Here is an 18,314-nt window from a genome sequence, read left to right as displayed (position 1 = left end):
ACATGTCTCTTTCATTACCATTGAATGAAATTGGAGGCAATGTTTGATTTTGCAAATCATCCTGGTTGGACTGTGCATGTCAGTTGCCTTTCTGAATAAGTTTCTTAAATGCTGAGTCTACGCTTTGCTTATATAATTCCCTTACTTAAATGTGTTTTGCTTGTATGATTCTCTTACTCCTTCTCCCAACATTTCACCAGAGTTTCTACATGATGAGTTGTGGACAATACTATGGAACAGCTGGTGACTCTCTCACTGGAGGGTTTCACCCTGAAGTTAAATGGTGGGCAAACCACCAAGGAATGAAATTCAGCACAAAAGACAGAGATAATGACAACTATGAAAAGAACTGTGCTGAAGAAGATAGAGCTGGCTGGTGGTTTAACAGGTCAGGTGTCTTTTTTGCCTTACTTGTACTTGAAATATTTTGCTTTGGTTTTGACTCTAAAGAGCCTCGTGTGGCGCAGAGCGGTAAAGCAGCAGTTTCTGCAGCTGAAACTCTCCTCACAGCCTGAGTTCGATCCCAGCGGAAGCTGGTGTCAGGCAGCCGGCTCGGGTTGACTCAGCCTTCCATCCTCCTGAGGTTGGTAAAATGAGTACCCAGTTAGCTGGGGGAAAGGTAATAACGGCCGGGGAAGGCAATGGCAAACCACCCCACTATAAGGCCTGCCAAGAAAACATCAGCGAAAGCTGGCATCCCTCCAAGAGTCAGTAATGACTCAGTGCTTGCACGAGAGGTTCCTTTCCTTCCTTTTGACTCTAAACACATTTGTACTAATGCAAAATCTCTGTATCTGGATGGTGACTTATCAGCTCAATCCACTGTAAGCACAGATTCACCCTACCCCACCATGGTTTAGAGTGCCGTAATCGGGCTCCTCTAAATGAGTTATTGTATGCTCATGACTGGCCACTTAGAAAAGGTTGAGTGTCTTTTATGTGAGGTTGTCAATGACCAGGATGTCTCCCACTTTAAAAGTGGTAACATCCTAAAACAAAAGTGGGATCTTCCACCACTAGATGCAACTGTCTCATTGAAGTGAACGGAGGGTAAGTATTCAATTCAATTCAAACCACGTGGTCGCCCTCCTCCACCCGTGTAATGCAGCCCATAACAATCGCACCGAAAAGCTGGAAGCACAAAAGCCCTAGGTAATACGATTTTCCCTTAGCGTAGAGACACCCATAGACTCTCCTTTCCATATTGAGGCTGCAGTTGTCTGCGTTTGTTGGCTACAAGTGGAGATTTACAGCCATTGCTAGTAAGTGCGGCGGCTGAGGCAGATAAACTACAGCAGGCTTCCTCAGCTTGAATGCCTGCGGAGTCGAATGAAGCTGTCCAGAGTCTCTGAGCAAGGTTCCTGGATGCAGGCAGAGTTCGGGGCCATGATTCCAGGGGTCGTGATTTAGCAGGGAGTCCGGATGCCTGGGAAGCTGGATACAGTGAACACTGACGTGGCTGTGTTGTTTCCAGCGTCTTCACTGTGCTGCTCTGAAACTTTTAAGTCTTAACCTGACACCAGGTGCCGGCAATTAGCCCCATAGCTTCTGTGCTCTGGCAGGCTGCTGACATTCCTCCCTCACTCTCAGAACCCCTTCATTGTTCTCTGAGTCCATTAAGGGGGCTTCTGCAGGGTCTTGCCTGCTCTCTGAGAGTCAGGGCTCCCGTTCACCTTGGCCGCTAGTCCCCTCCCCAGGATCTGTTGGAGCTTGCTCTTCCCCTTCGTCCTCTGATGATGAGGACTCTGGGGGAGGCATGGCAGCAATCCTATGCTGTTAAGACTGATCACTTCCGGCAGGCCTATCCAGTGGAATTTTAGGATGTTTTTAGAATGTTTTAACAATGTATATTATGTTTTAATTCAGTTTTATGTTTTTTATATTTACTGTTGTTCCCCGCCTCGATCAAAATGGAGAGGCGGGTAAGAAATAGATGATGATGATGATGATGATGATGATGATGCATATTTGAACTGTGCATTTCAGAGAACCTTACTTTGGAGGCAACATGGTTAGGTCTATGGTTAGGTCTATGCTCCAGCATAATACAAGGATGCTGTATTAACTCCCTGCCACCTTGGTGCTACCAAAAAAAAAAAAGGCTTTAGTAAAGCAGGAGATCCTGGATATTCCCCCTCTCTTTTCCTAGCCATTCCCTGCTGGTTTGTTTTCTACCCCAACTTCTGCAAACTCTGGCTGTGCCTGTACCACAAGGAGTGGGACAAAGGGGAAGCAGCACAGGGGGCGCTGCAACACCCATGCTAATCTCGGGGACATTGGCAAGAAATACAATGCTAGTAGGACAGAGGGTTAAGCACACAAGACCAGGGATGCCTCCTCTTCTACCGCCATTGCTATCAGTTGTAGATGAGGCTGCCATTGAGGGAATCTATGATCTGAAGGAATTTTAGTGGGGTTAAACGTAATTAGTATATATTGTAAACCACAGAATATAGAGTGAGGAGAAAGCCTTGTTCACATCAACCCTGATTTGTTTGTACTACCTTGCATTCAGCCGAAATAGATATTTTCCTGTGTGCCAGAATCTTTGGGTGTCAATTGATGAGTGTTTTCTTACATGCTTGTTACTGCCCAATCATGGTTTTTCGCATGACGACAATGTTCAACTCCCGCCCCTTCTGTTCTTTTTTCTGCGACAAAACAGACCCCGGTAAATCTGACTTATTTTTTTTAAAGTGAAACTTACCGCCATTTCCTGCTGTGTGCATGGCCATGTGGTCGTCGCTGTTTCCTCTTTCTTTTCACGTGTAAGGAAATCGTCGCTATTGTGGGACAGCAGCAGGAGACCATAGTAACAGTAGGGAAATGCGATCCCCCCGTCTGATAACACTCTTTGAGTCTCTTTGCATTGAACAGGCCCCTGTCTTGATGGCGGCACTTTGGCACCACAAGGCGTAAAGCTCCTGCATTTGTGCTCCTTCCCAGCATCTGCATGGGAAGTAAGGCAAGTGTGGAGTTGCCGCCACCACTGCCACTGTGCTGAACACCGGAAGGGATGGGGGAGGAACGAGGCAGCCAGAGAAGGACAAGGAGAGGGACATGGGGTGCCCGAACCACCTCTCCTCCCTCTGACCTTCCCCCCACATTTTTTATCTGCACAGATACAGGTAAAAAAAATTAAAATCAGGGGGTGGAACGAGCCCTGTTCCTCTCCTCCCCACCCTTTTTTATTATTTACAGATGTGTGAAGCCTCTTCCTCTCCTCTCCTCTCCTCTCCATTTTCTTTTATTTACCAGGACACACGGGGCTCTCCTGAGCTCTTGTAGGTCTGCCCCCTTCCCTGTCCAACGGATGGTGACCAATCAGGGGGTGCCATCGGCTGTGACACACCTCTGCAGCCAAAAAAGTCAGCGTAAGTGCTTGACTTCTTTTCAGAGGACATTCTGGGGTTTGCCCCTGGATGGCTTCACAATGGTAGATGACCTGCCGCTGCTGTGAATCCACACCAGGGCAAACCCTTCGTCAAGACAAGCCGCAGATTTATTGGTAATCTTCTGGATTTCCTTTATGTGCCATCTAAACAGATCACTGAGCATGCATCTCAGCACTGCTTTGCATTCCCCCACTAGCAGCTGCAAGAGCAGCCAGGATTCAGTAGCAAAGTAGACATTATGGTAGCAGCCCATGTGTCAGAATGCAGGTCTTGACAATTCCCTATGGAGTAAGGAGAGAAGATTTCAAGTGTGGTATGAGGATGCATGTCTTATGCTCCTCTTAAAAACAACAACAAAACATGTTCTTCTACACACTAGAAAAAGCTGTCTGGAGCGTGGGGAACACAGATGGGGCAAGGACTGTGCCCCCCTCCTGCCCTCCCATGTTATGCTTTAAATTGCCCCACCCCCAGCTTTGTAGGAAATTGGTACTGACCCAGTTCTGACACACAGGTATGCCACCATCATGCCTCGTTTGGCCCACAGCCAGATCTGATTTGATGCTCCGATGGAATGCAGGACAGGTTGGCCTAAGGAATGACTTAATACAAGTTAACGGCATGGTTTTTCACCCCCTGCTCAGAGCGACTCAGCATGTTTTCAGCCTCATCATGGGGAGCTGCGCAGTACCAGTCAGACAGAATATTGAGCAAGGAAGGGAGTCTTTTACATGCCATTATGTACAGTAAAATATATATCCAAGCCTTAGCAATAGCGTATGTAAGGGGGCTTTAATGACTGCTGACATTTTTAAAGAAATGTCAATGCTAGATTTGGTCTGTTGCAAAATACAACAAGGCAATGTAGTTCTCATCAGCTATAAAAAATACACATGTTCCTTTAGAAATGGCTTACTTTTTACCATGTTAGAGCAATCTACATTCATTTGACAAAGCTTGCCAATCAGAATCAATGTTTGTCTGCTTTATTTACTCTGAATTTCTATATTTGCTCTGGATTTCTGCAGGGAAATTGCCCAGAGCTGTCCATTACTTAATAACTATGTCCCCAGTAGCTGCAAATGACTTGAAATGGGTTGATCTGAAGCCAAATTGACTGTGTGAAAATACAATGTATCAACACTAACATGATAAAAAGGAGGAAATGAACCGGTGTGTAAACCCCATTCCCAATGAAGTCAACCCTTCCACTGACTACTGAAGGACACTTGTTAATTGTTGCTGAAGATTTGGAAGAGTCACATTTGTTTCTGGTGAATCACTGTTGAATGTACCCAACTGAGTCATTCATTTTTTGTGTTGCAGAATAATAATTCTAAATGTGTTGTTCCAGCTCTCCTTGTTTTGTGTTTCTTATTAATTTCAAACCAAAGAGAGGCATAGATCCTAACTTCTTTCCACTAATCTAACAGAGTTCGTATGCATGAAATGGTGCTTTCCTCCCATATTTCTGCAACATCTGATCCCAGAGTTTGATGGATCTTTGGGAGTAGTGTGAGGGCTGCAGATGGAGGAGAGAATTGACAAAAAACACAAAACCCTTTAAAAGGAGGCATAACTTAGGATCCAAACCAAAATTAACATTACTTGCAGCTCAGTCCTATGTGTCAGCCTTCCCCAATCTGGTATCCTCCAGATATTTTGAACTACAACTCCCAGCATTCGTGACCATTGGCTACGCTTGCTGAGGCTGATGGGAGGTGAGATCCAAAACATCTGGAGGGCACCAGTTTGGAGAAGGTTGCTATATGTATTTACTTAGAATTAAGGAATAAGTCTTAAGTTGGGACTCACTCCCAACTTAAATGTGCATAGAATTGTAGCCTCATCTGGCTTTTATATCCTTACATATTCTTTGTGAGTGGATTGTCACCTGATTGCTATGAGATCAAAAAAGGTCTGTGAATGAATAATGTTCAAGGCCAGATTATGCATGCCATAGAGTCAAACTAGGCCCCTTGTAGTACTATCTGTAACAGGACTTGTATGTGTAAATTGTGTGTATCCTACACATCTAAGAAACTGGTGAATCTGCCCTCATCACAAGACAGGAAGTGACCATATTTTGTGTCGTGAGACAACTTTAGTAACTGTCTAGCTATAGAAATAGAACTGCTGTACATTCTGAACTGAAGTATCTATTAAGTATGGGATTGGATGCCTTAACTGGATTACTGTTCAGTTTGATTCACCCAGCACAGAGATGGTTCATGGCCTGATTTCAAGTGCTGTAGAAAGAACACTGCAGAGAAAAGTATATATAACAACTCTTGAATTAGTCACATCTCTGTCACTATTTCCATTTAAGCTGCATGGAACCCTAATAAGGCAAAACCAAATTGAGTACGATACCCAATAAAAGCTTAATCCAGTATGCTGGCTGGCTTCATTTGTGACAACACAACAGTACTTTGTGGCTGCTGCCGATGGGCTTTTCTACACGAGGCTGTCAAACTGCCGTAATTGCTTTTGGTTTTATCACAGAATTGAGAATCGAGATGCACAAAGAGCATTTCCTTTCCTGCTTTTCCACGACATAACTCCTAAGTGGCGTTCTGCTATTCTGCAGAATAGTGCAAATACATGTGGGGAAAGTGTTTTCTTTCACTCTAATAATAATAATAATAATAATAATAATAATTTTATTTCTTACCCACCTCTCCCTCTGGATCAAGACGGGGAACAACATTAAATACAATATAATACATAAAACTAGTTAAAAGAGCATATAAAACCAATGCAATATTAAAATAACAATCACAACATATTAAAATTCTTAGGTTTAAAATTCATCTGGGTAGGCCTGCTGGAGGAGTAGGCCTACCACATTTTCTTTGCTCTACAAAACTTGCAGAAAGTGCTCACTAACAAGTGAAACTGGAATGTCATAACAGCATCTAAAAACTCTGTAAACAACCATGGTTCGAGAATGACAAGCACACAATAAATGCCTCATGCAGAAACGCTCCTACTTGCCAGAAAGGTTTCCTTACTTTACAGAGTAGTGTATGTATGTATGTATGTATGTATGTATGTATGTATTATTGCATTTATATCCCACTTTTTTCCTCCAAGGAACCTAAGGCAGCATATATAATCCTCCTCCTCTCCATTTTATCCTCACAACAACCCTGTATTATTATTATTATTATTATTTATTTATATAGCACCATCAATGTACATGGTGCTGTACAGAGTAAAACAGTAAATAGCAAGACCCTGCCGCATAGGCTTACAATCTAATAAAATCATAGTAAAACAATAAGGAGGGGAAGAGAATGCAAACAGGTACAGGGAAGGGTAAGCAGGCACAGGGTAGGGAAAAACTAACAGTAGAAAGTAACAGTAGAAGTCTGCACAACATCAAGTTTTAAAAGCTTTAGGAAAAAGAAAAGTTTTTAGCTGAGCTTTAAAAGCTGCGGTTGAACTTGTAGTTCTCAAATGTTCTGGAAGAGCGTTCCAGGCGTAAGGGGCAGCAGACGAAAATGGACGAAGCCGAGCAAGGGAAGTAGAGGCCCTTGGGCAGGCGAGAAACATGGCATCAGAGGAGCGAAGAGCACGAGCAGGGCAATAGTGTGAGATGAGAGAGGAGAGATAGGAAGGAGCTAGACCGTGAAAAGCTTTGAAGGTTAACAGGAGAAGTTTATATTGGATTCTGAAGTGAATTGGAAGCCAATGAAGAGATTTCAGAAGCGGAGTAACATGGTCGGAGCGGCGAGCCAAGAAGATGATCTTTGCGGCAGAGTGGTGAACAGAAACCAACGGACTGATGTGAGAAGAAGGAAGGCCAGAGAGAAGAAGGTTGCAGTAGTCCAACCGTGAAATAACCAGTGCATGAACAAGCGTCTTGGCAGAAGAGACAGACAAAAATGATCGAATCCTGGCAATATTATACAGGAAAAATCGACAAGATTTAGCTACTGCCTCAATATGAGGAATAAAGGAGAGCGAGGAGTCGAAGATAAAGCCAAGGCTACGAGCTTCCTTGACCGGAGTAAGCGTAACATCATTGACAGTAAGAGAGAATGAGAGATGAGGAGAAGGTTTAGGAGGAAAAACAAGCAATTCAGTCTTTGCCATGTTAAGCTTCAAGCGACGATGAAGCAGCCAAGCTGAGATATCTGAAAGACATGCCGAGATACGATCGTGAACATCAGGAGAAAGTTCCGGAGATGACAGATATAGTTGTGTATCATCGGCGTACAGATGATATTGGAGGCCATGAGATTGAATAAGCTTGCCCAAGGGCAACATGTATAAGGAAAACAACAACGGGCCAAGCACCGAGCCTTGCGGAACCCCTACTGAAAGGGGAAAGGAGGAAGACGAGCTGCCATTAGTCAACACGCTGAAAGAGCGACCCGCTAGATAGGAGGCAAACCAGTTATAGACAGAGCCACAAAATCCAAGGTCATGAAGGGAATCTAAGAGAAGATCATGATCAACCGTGTCAAAGGCTGCAGTTAGATCAAGGAGAATAAGAACGGAATAATGGCCTTTAGACTTGGCAGTAAGGAGATCATTGGTGATCTTAGTAAGGGCTGTTTCGGTGGAATGCAGAGGACGGAATCCAGATTGAAATGGATCCAAAGGAGAGTTACTAGAAAGAAAGTCAAGACAGCGAGAGTAGACCGCACGCTCCAGGATCTTTGAAACAAACGGCAACAAAGAGACAGGTCGGTAGTTAGACAGAGATAGCCTATCAAGAGTAGGTTTCTTGAGAATGGGAGAGACTGTAGCATGTTTAAAAGCAGAAGGAAATGAACCAGAGGACAGAGAAAGATTAATAATATGTAGCAAGGAAGGGAGGATTGCAGGAATAAGATTAATAAAGACGCGAGAAGGAATCGGATCACGAGAACAAGTGGAAGGCTTCGAAGAGCGCAGTATTGTAGACAGTTCATCCGCAGAGACCGAAGGAAACGCAGAGAAATTTGTAGGAGGAGCTGACAGATGAGGAACAGGAACTGGAAGAGGAGCAGAGCTGGCCAGATCAGAGCGGATAGTTTGGATTTTAGCATTGAAAAAAGAGGCAAAGTTATTAGCAGACAGAGAGGCGGGAAGAGATGGCGGATTAGGCTTCAGAAGAGAATTGAAGGACGCAAAGAGCCGCTGAGGATGCCTAGCATTTGACTGGATCAGCGTTGAGTAGTACTGCTGTTTGGCCAGTGAGATGGCAGAAGAGAAAGAGGAGAGTACAAATTTGTAATGGACAAAGTCTGCCCGGTCCCTGGTCTTACGCCAAAGGCGTTCAGCTGCCCGGGAACAAGAGCGAAGGTAGCGGAGGGAAGAGGTGAGCCACGGTTGGGGTTGAGAAGGGCGAACTATCCGAGTTGTAGATGGAGCAAGATTATCAAGAGTTGAAGATAAGGAGGAATTAAAGAAGGAGACAGCTGAGTCCAAGGAGACAGCCGAACAGACAGAAGGAAGGGAGGAGGCTAGAGACTGGGAAAAAGCCTCGTAATTGATAGATTGCAAGTCACGACAAGAGCGAGAAGCGGGACGTGAAGGAGGAGGATTATGAGTAATATTGAAAGAAACTAGGTGATGATCTGACAGCGGAAAGTGAGCAGTAGAAAAGTCCAACACAGAGCAATTCCGAGTGAGAACAAGATCCAGACAGTGTCCAAGGGAATGTGTGGGGGCATCAGACCAAAGCTTAAGATCATAAGAGGAAGATAATGAGCGAAATCGTAGAGCTGCAGCATCTTGAGGGTCATCCACATGAATATTGAAATCACCCAGGATAAGAGTAGGACAGTTGTCAGAGAGGAAAAAGGACAGCCACGAATCAAAATCAGAGATAAATTTTGAGGACGAGCCTGGGGGGCGGTACAGAACTGCAACCCGCAGTCGCAGTGGAGCGAAGAGCCTCACCACATGTACCTCAAAGGAGGAGAAGCAATGTGAAGGTGGAATGGAAAGAGGCTGGAACTGGCACAAACTAGATAATAAAAGAGGTGGGTTGGGCTGTGAGTCTGTGACTGGCCCAAAGTTACCCAGTGAGTTTCCATGGCCGAGTGGGGACTAGAACCCAGATCTCCCGACTCCCAGTCCAACACTTTAGCCATCACACCACACTGGCATAGGATGGCCTTGCTATTCCTGAGTCCAAAGTGCTGCAGTTTCAACAACCTGTGGGATGAAATGTAGTGAGGGCTTGCTAGCCCCCTGCCTTGGTAAAGTGCTGATGTAACTACAGTCAAGGGCATCTGCACCAAGACCAGAGTTAGGTCAAGGCAAGGAGAAACATTGTCCCTTACTCAAGTGCAGTGTCCCTCATGCAGCCACCTCACCTTGGCGCAGCCGTTCATAAGATTAAACTCATCATCTCTGCATCCAATGAACTGGACTCCGGTCCCTGAACACCTCTGCCAGCCTTCCTCAACCTGGTGCCTTCCAGATCTTTTATATAATGAGTCCCATCATCCCCACCCAGCATGGCCAATGGTCAGGAATGCTGTGGCCAGGGAGGGCGGTTGCGGTGCAAAATATCTGGATGGCAACATGCTGGGGAAAGCTGGTTTATTCCATGATAGACTTGTTAGGCTTTAAGCCTTAAAGTTTAAGGTGTCACAAGACTCTCTGTTGTTTCTTTAGGCAGAATAATGAGTTTGCTGGCTGGAGCAGGTGGGGAGAAAGATCTGGCTAACCTGAGCCTTACAGGCACACTGTGGAAAGCTCTGCACGGTTAGGTCTGTTTGCTCCTAATTATAACACACAGCCGTCATTTATAGCCTGTAAACATGAGAGGCTTTGTACCGCAGATGAAGAGTTCTGTGTCTCTTTAAGGACCAATAGCCTTTGCAGCGCTGAGGCACTCTGAAAATGATGGTGCCCATCTCCACTTCCCCCCCCCCCTGCTGCGGCTGGTTTTGTTTTTGCTTTATAGCCTTGTGTTTTCTACTGAACAATGAAGCTTTCAGTGGAGCAGTGCAAGACCAAAACTGGCAGCCACAGGCAGGGGAAAGCACTGGCGGTAGAACCTTGTCGTCACGCAGGCAAAATGGAAGGTGAAGCAAGTCCCTGGGCTGCTTTGTAGAGGGTCGCTCACCTGGGTGCAAATGTGATTAGCTGAAAGAGGGGGCTTTTGGAGGGGGCTTTAAAAATGAAGACATCAGTAAGGGTGATTAAAGGTGAGGTCTCATCAACTTGTGTCACGCCATGCTGAATCTGGTCTATGGCTGTTTCCAAATGGACAGCTCCTTGCTCTACCAGTTAAAAGGCACTGTTGGACTATTCAATCTTTTGTTCTTTAATAGGTGTGTGTGTGTGTGTGTGTGTGTGTGTAAAAAGAAAGAAAAAAGAAAAGATGGAGGGAGGGAGGAGCTGGGAAACATCGGAGGGTCACAACAGGAAGACAATGTTGTTATAAAAAATATAAACTTCTTCTAGACTCACTTTATCAGCTCTAAACAGCATTCTACCAGATATTCAGTAAATCTCCTGGTTGTATTGCCTGTCTGGGATGCAGAAGGAAAGGATTTACCAAACATCTGGTATGCCTCAAGCTTTCTATGCAATATGCTGGTATGCATGTTTACCTGGATGTTAGGTCCGATGGCATTCAATGAGTTACTATGTAACTCTGCATTAGAAAATGAGGGCATCAAACACTATTCAGGAGGAGGAAGGACAGAAGCCACCACTAAACTCAATTTCAATAGGTGCCATTCGTATGCCTGCAGCAGTGAAATTCCCCCTTCATCACAACAGTTAAAGCTGCAGGAGCCCTGCCATCTTTTGTATCTGGTCACTCTGCTCATGTACCATCAATATATTGAGCCGTAGTTGCATTTATCTTTGCAAACTAATCATTTGTTGTTTGCTCTGGCAGCCGCTTCTTTCAAAATGGTCACTGTGCTCTTGTTGTAAATTACCGATAATTTCTCTGCAAAGATAGCTTTTGTGGCTGAAGATTGGACAGACTGAGGAGGGAGAGAGGGAGCAGCGGTGGTTTCTTATTTTCCTTCACAGAGTTCAAGGTAGTGCAGAAGCTGACCAATTTACCATACAACCCTGTACTTGTCTACTTAGAAGGAAGCCCCATCTACTTGAGACTTATTCCCAGGTTAGGGTTTATAGGATGGAGCCTCAGGCTGCAATCTTATCTACAGATATATGGGGACAAGACCATCAAACCCAGTGAGACTTCTGAGGAAACATCCATATGAATGAGCTGATTAGATGTGCATTGAGGGGTGTACCTGTGGAATTTACCAGCAGGAACATTGCCTACAGGCCTCTAGTTCCTTTTATTGTCTTAGAAATTTAATAAGAGCTATGCTAGGATAGGCCAAAGGCCTATCCAGTCCAACATTCTCTTCCCGCAGTGGCCAACTGGCTGTCTACAGGAAGCCCACAAGCAGGGCATATGTGCAATAGCGCCATCCAGCTCTTGTTCCTTGGCAACTGGAGGTAACATATATCTATCTGATCCAGGAGGTAATATATCTCCAACATGATAGCTTTATCTCCTATCTGTCTAATTCTCAAAGACACTGCTACATCTTGTGTAGTGAATTCAAGTTCTCCTACTATGAGAGAGGGAGAAAACTTACTTTTCAGCACAGAGGCATGTTTATTATGTGAGCCATGGAGAGCAGGAGATACTGCATTTCATATTTCCTTGCTTTGGGGCATTTAAAGATGACCCTAATGTAACTGTTCACTTAATATGGAAGGTTTGCTATTGAGTTGGGCGGGGCAGGGGGGGCGCACAAAGAAGTGTCAGACAGTTTGCCTTTCCTTGTCTGGGGCCCTGGCGAATTGCTACCAGTCAATGTGGATAGTGCTGGGCTGGAATTCACAGAATTATGCTCTCTCATATTTATGAGAAGAGACTATGAGCAATAATGTAGACGTATCATACAATAATGCGCAAGATTGCCTAAGCCCCTGTAGCCTCCAGGTCAGGTGGTGGGACTTGAGAAGGGAACAGGTCTTGGGGAGGGGGCTGGGCCATCTCTGTAGGTGGGGTGGAATCTCTGCAGACCAGATTAGGCCTGTGGGCTGGAGGTTCCCCACCCCTGTTCTAAAAAGTAGGTTTAGATCCAATGGTATCCCAAAGGGCACCCCTGTATTTTCTCCCATACAAATGAACTGTTGCAATTTTCTCCTGTGGTTAAAAAGTGAAGTGGTACACCTAGGGCTCACACTTGGAGCAAGGGAAAAAGCTCCCCTCCACACCTGACGCCAGGTAGCCTGGCCCACACCGACAAGGATCCCACTGGAACATAGCCAGTGCTATGCTGGATCAGACCAAAGGCCTATCTAGTCAAGAATTCTGTTCCCAAAGTAGCCAGCCAAATACCTATGGGAAGCTCACAAGCAAGACATGGCGGCAATAGCACCCCCCTGCTCATGTTCCCCAGCAATTGCTATTCAGACACAAGGGGTAGCATAGTGGGAAAAATGTACGTTGCACCCCTCTAAGAGCCTTTGCAATAAACAAGCCCCTGCTCCATCCCATGTGTCAGGGTGATGGACAGTTTACTTGTAATCTTTCCAAGGTAATAAATGAGGAATCCTATCCTGCCCCAGAGCATGCTGTTGGAGGGGAGATTCTTTTCACTCTCCCAGCCTCTGAACTATAGCTGCTGAATAATACTGACAAAGCATTTGCTATTATGTTCACGTTTGGAAGCTATAGATCAGTTGAGTCACAGCAATATATTGCAGAAAACCCTGTTCTATTCTTCAGATAGATTTGAGAGAGAGAGAGAGAGAGAGAAAGAACACCAAACCAACACAACAGAGTTTCTTCATTTCTTATGGAAACAAATGACGCCCTGAAGTATCGTGGAGTTTTTGAAGTCAGTTTACAGAGGTAACGGAGAGGTCTGCAGAGTGTTCAAGCCAGAGAGGGAGGATTTCTGCATAGCCAATTAAAAGGTAGCTCAGAGAATCTAAGCTGTTGGCTGATAGCCAGTTTGCCTATATTTAACCTGCACTGAGATTTCCTAACAAATACAAATCGGTTGCCTAATAGCTAGACTGAGGGTAATTACTTTTGTTCTGTCATGTAAACCCCCAAGTATTGGCAGCAAATGCATTCACAAAGTTACTTCAAAGCAACTAACTAATCAAGTGATCACATTCCTTTTGTGGGTTTTTATTTATTTTTTAAAAAATATTTGATTAGCTTGCACCTTTGGTACAATTGTCACAGTTTTGGAAGTGTTGTTCGTTTAAGAGCACAATACTATCCATGTTTGGACAGAAAAAAAAAGTCCTACAATTCCCAGCATACCCCAGCTAGTGAGTTGTAGGACTTTTTTTTCCTGTCTAAACATTTATTTATTTATTACATTTTTATAACGCCCAATAGCTGAAGCTCTCTGGGTGGTTCACAAAAATTAGAAACATGAAGAACATAATAAAACAACCAACCATATAAAAACACAAATACAAAATACAGTCTAAAAAGCACAACCAGGATAAAACCACGCAGCAGAAGTTGATATAAGATTAAAATACAGAATTAAAACAGTAAAATTTAAATGTAAGTACAGTGTAGGCACCAGGCGTAGTATTGCACTATAAATGAAGCTGGAACCAATAGCATTCAAAGAACAGACAAAGGAACAAAAAAAGTGTTTTGTTTTGCTTCTCAAACCCTACCACACTAAGAGAAAATAGAGAATGTGGAGAGAGAATGAAATTTGAGGAATTAATCGGAAAAAAAGAGATGGACAAGGGACAAAATATAGGGACAAAAGGGTTAATGAGTCAACTATACAATATATTAGCTGAGAAAGGAGTGTTGGATAGTGTCGGGAAAGTGGTTTGGGAGACCGATTTGAAGATACAAATAGGACAGCAGAGATGGGAAGGACTATGGAGACAGAGAGTGTTGAGAAATATGTCAGTAAGAATAAAGGAGAATTACTATAAACTTGTATGGAGGTGGTACTTAACTCCGGTCAGATTAAATAAGATTAATAAGCAGCTTTCAGCAGATTGTTGGAGGGGTTGTGGTGAAAAAGGAACGTATTTACATATGTGGTGGGATTGTAAACATGTGCAAAAGTTGTGGAAGATGGTGTTCTATGAGATTGAGCAGATTGTGGGATTTAAAGTAGAGGTTACACCAAGGATTGCATTACTCTCACTGCAAGAAGAACTTAAATGTAATAAAGAAGCGAAAGAACTGATAACTAACCTGCTGATGGCTGCGAGGTTGATTGTAGCTAGGAACTGGAAGATTCAAGGAGACTATTGTATTGAAGAATGGTATAAAGAAGTGTGGGACATTGCTATAAATGATAAATTGACATGTAATATTAAAATGAAAAGAGGCATATTAAAAACGAACGATTTTGAGGGTATATGGAAAAAGTTCCTAGAGTTTGTGTTCTTTAAAGGAAGTGGGAAACCACCAACAGATGAAACTATGAGTTTTTGGAAACAGGAATGAGATCCCGTGGTGGGGGGAGCACTGTTATGTTTAGTATAAATATGTTTAATAGGTTAAATTTGAATATACGATATTAAGGCAATTTTATGTTTATGTATTAAGTGATTTTATTTGTTGTTTTTGTGTTTGTTGTATATTGTTTAATAATAAAAATTTAATAATAATAATAAAAAACCCTACCACACATAATGTTTGGGTAGCAAAATGCAGGGAGTGATAGAGGTTGTACAAGTTTCTTTCTTTCTTTCTTTCTTTCTTTCTTTCTTTCTTTCTTTCTTTCATACTGATAACTGATCCCTTGTTATGTGATAAGGGGACAACCTTCAAATTTTAATCTGTGGGACATTTTTAAAAGGTCAAGCCCACGGACTTATGTTAGCATAGAGCTGAAGTCAAGAATGGAGAGCACAAGTATAATAATGAAGAGAGAGGCAGGAGACCCCAGTGGTGCCATGAAAATGTTTTGTCAGTCCAATGCATTTCAAGTCTTCCAACTCTTCTTCAGGGGCTACAAATAATGTTATATAGTACTATCTTAAAGTAGTATTCTGAGATAGTAAATTATCCTTCAGATGAATTAAACCTGTTGCTCTCAGAGAAGAAGCACAACACGTTCAGGCACTACTGAAGTTTCCACTCCACAATTATCTCTCAGATGAATTAAACTAGTTGATCTCAGAGAATAATGTATTGCTATAGCATGTTTAAAATTATGGTTAATCTAGACACAATGGCCACAGAATGCCTCTAGAACTCCATCTGACTATGCTGGCTATGGACGATGGGTTTTGTAGTCCAACATATCTGGTTGGAGAAGGATGCTTTAGAATAATACCAGAGAGGATATTGAACGAACTAAGCCTCCCAGGTTGTCTGGTCAAATCATGATGCATACATGCTAAGTATGGAAACATTCAGTTGCAACTTAAAACATTCCATATAGTGGCTGTAACTGTGTGGAGATAGGTGATAATCTGTAACTAGAGATGTACAAGAATTTTGCTTCTGCTTGCAAAACATGTGATCATGCCCTGTTCACAACACTGAACATGAGTGCAAGCACAAAAATGTACTCTCCAGAAAAGTTTGCAAATTTTCAAATATGTGTTCATCTTTTTTAAAAAAGAAAAAGAAAAAAAAAGAAAAGTACTTTTTGCCAAGAAAAGAGTTTGAAATTGTGCATTTTTTCCATCTTATGTGCACTCGCTTTGTTAACCAAGGAAACAGTACGTCCAGTACTGCTGGGTTTACCACATACTTGAAGATGACTGGAATTACAACCACCCTGTATATTTCCCAATCATCTATTTCCAACCAAAGTGTAGGCTGCATAGGGCAGAATCCAACAGGGCACTTATGCTCTTGACAATTCCCTTCCGCAAGCAGTGAGTCCTGCCAATTTCATCGTACAAGTAGGACCCGCCACTTACACAAGGCAGATTTAGTGTTTCCTAGGGCATGCCCCTAAATAAGCAGAAATGCTAATTTTTGGAAGGAGGCAGGTTGGGGAGCTCCCTTATGCAAGCTCTGCTGAACTGCCTCCTTCCAGAAATGAGCTTTTCCACTCATTTTTGGTTGCCCTGCGAGCTCTAAATTGCAATTGTGCAAGTGGTGGGGGCCGCTTGCGCCATGGTATTGGCAAGGCAAAAGAGAATCGGTGGGGGTGGAAACACCCCATTGGATCCTGCCCATGGAGTCCAGAAGAGATTCTTATATTCTCAGACAATTGTCCATGTCCCTCCCTAGAATGGCTAACTGCAGCCATTTTGAGACTGGCGGTCTTGAATTCCAAGATCCTTTGTCATTACGTCCCTCATCATTTAGTGGTATTGAACTCCATAAATATCCAGTATATATTTCAACACAGTTTGGGTGTTTTGACACTGTTTGGGTATTCAAAATGTATACCGTTTGGGGTAACAACAAAAAGTCAAAATATTATCTGTTGGTGAAATTCACTGAAGTGTTCTATCCACCATCACTCTGTCTAATTCATTCAGTAAATACTTATGAAACTTGCAAAACATGAAAAATCAGAGAGGGCTTTCTAACTGGATTTGAGAGGGCTTTCTAACTGAATTTTATAACTGAAGTTTCATTTACCATATGCAAATGCCACAGGGAACAGATGAATCTAAAGGATATCCTTTATTTCCTTTTGTTCTTTTTTCCTACCAGATGTCACTCTGCCAACCTGAATGGCCTGTACTACAATGGACCCTACTCAGCAACGACAGACAATGGCATTGTATGGTACACGTGGCACGGGTGGTGGTATTCTTTGAAATCTGTTGCCATGAAAGTCAGGCCATCAAACTTCAGTCCTGATGATGTTTAAGTCTGTTTCCTGCACTCACCCTTTTAATCAAGCCAATCTTAATTGTGTTGTGGTGTTTGCATTTTTCGTTTACCTCTGGGTAAATTGGGGATGACTCCACCATGGACAGTGGGTTACAATCCAACACAATTGAGTGGTCTTGAATGTCCTTAGCTCTCTGTTAAGGCAAATGGGTTGCATGTTGGAGCACATAAGAACAGAATCTAACCCAACATGTACAGTGTGGCCTTCTGTAGCTACTAGATAAAAAGACTTATTAGACCTTTTTGTGTGTGTAGCTGCTTCATTGTCCGAGGGTTTGGGACTCAATATGTTTATTTCTGTTTAAGGTGTCACATGACGCTGTGTTGATTTTGTACAACAGACTGAAATGGCTACGTCCCTGGACTAAACAACAAGGATTGCTTAAGTCTCCCATGCTTTTTTACACCCTCTCACAATCAGAATCTATCCGTTCTAAAACCCCACTAGGTGCAATTCAGCCTTTCACATACTTTAATCTAGTGACCTATATATCCCAGCTTCAACATGCATAGTCTGCAATTTCTGTAACCCTGTCTCCAGCTTGTCACGTTACATTTGTGTGAGGTGTAAGACTGGGGGAGGTGAATTTCATAAGGGATTTGGAGTAAGTGAAACAGAGTGGACCTGATCATGTATATATTTCTCATAGCAAATTAGACAAGTCCAGTACCCTTTGTTGTTGGAATCTATAATTTCTGCCGTTAATTTCTGATGTGACTTGTAGTCATTAAAGAACTGGAACTCTTCAGTGAGTATGGTCTCTGTGTCAGGGGTAACTCAGTGCCCTCCATATGTTTGGACAACAACTCCCATAATCCCTGGGCATGGGGCTGATGGTAATTGTCATCCAAAACATCTGAGGGCACCAAGTTACCTAGCCATGCTCTATATAGTGACTCCTAGCAGGGCTAGCCCAAGACGTTTTGCCTCTCTAGATGGCTGTGTGCACCATAGAATCCCATGCAATGTGGCAGAGAGTGTTGGAGTTCAACTCTGAAATTACGTGCAGTTATGTACATCCACTGCACTGCTGTGTGTAATTACATGAGCGTCACACACCCACTTATTTGCTAGTCCCCATGTCATCTTTGGTGACAAGTGACATCTCCTTTACCCC

General features: G+C 43.3%; 1 protein-coding gene across 1 annotated transcript in view; it reads left to right on the top strand.

The window, feature by feature from the left end:
* FGL1 (fibrinogen like 1) overlaps window positions 1-17,852 on the top strand; it is a 31,525-nt gene extending 13,673 nt beyond the window's left edge. Inside the window, exons 6-7 of the mRNA XM_063135263.1 lie at window positions 201-388; window positions 17,014-17,852. Coding sequence (XP_062991333.1) covers window positions 201-388; window positions 17,014-17,173 — 348 coding nt within the window. The 3' untranslated portion in view covers window positions 17,174-17,852. The remainder of the gene's footprint in view (window positions 1-200; window positions 389-17,013) is intronic.
* The last annotated feature ends 462 nt before the right edge of the window (window positions 17,853-18,314 follow it).

This window comes from Elgaria multicarinata, chromosome 10 (assembly GCF_023053635.1).
Source record: "Elgaria multicarinata webbii isolate HBS135686 ecotype San Diego chromosome 10, rElgMul1.1.pri, whole genome shotgun sequence".
Taxonomy (NCBI): domain Eukaryota; kingdom Metazoa; phylum Chordata; class Lepidosauria; order Squamata; family Anguidae; genus Elgaria; species Elgaria multicarinata.
Note: the sequence above shows the minus strand (reverse complement) of the source record. Positions and strands in the feature narration are given on the sequence as shown.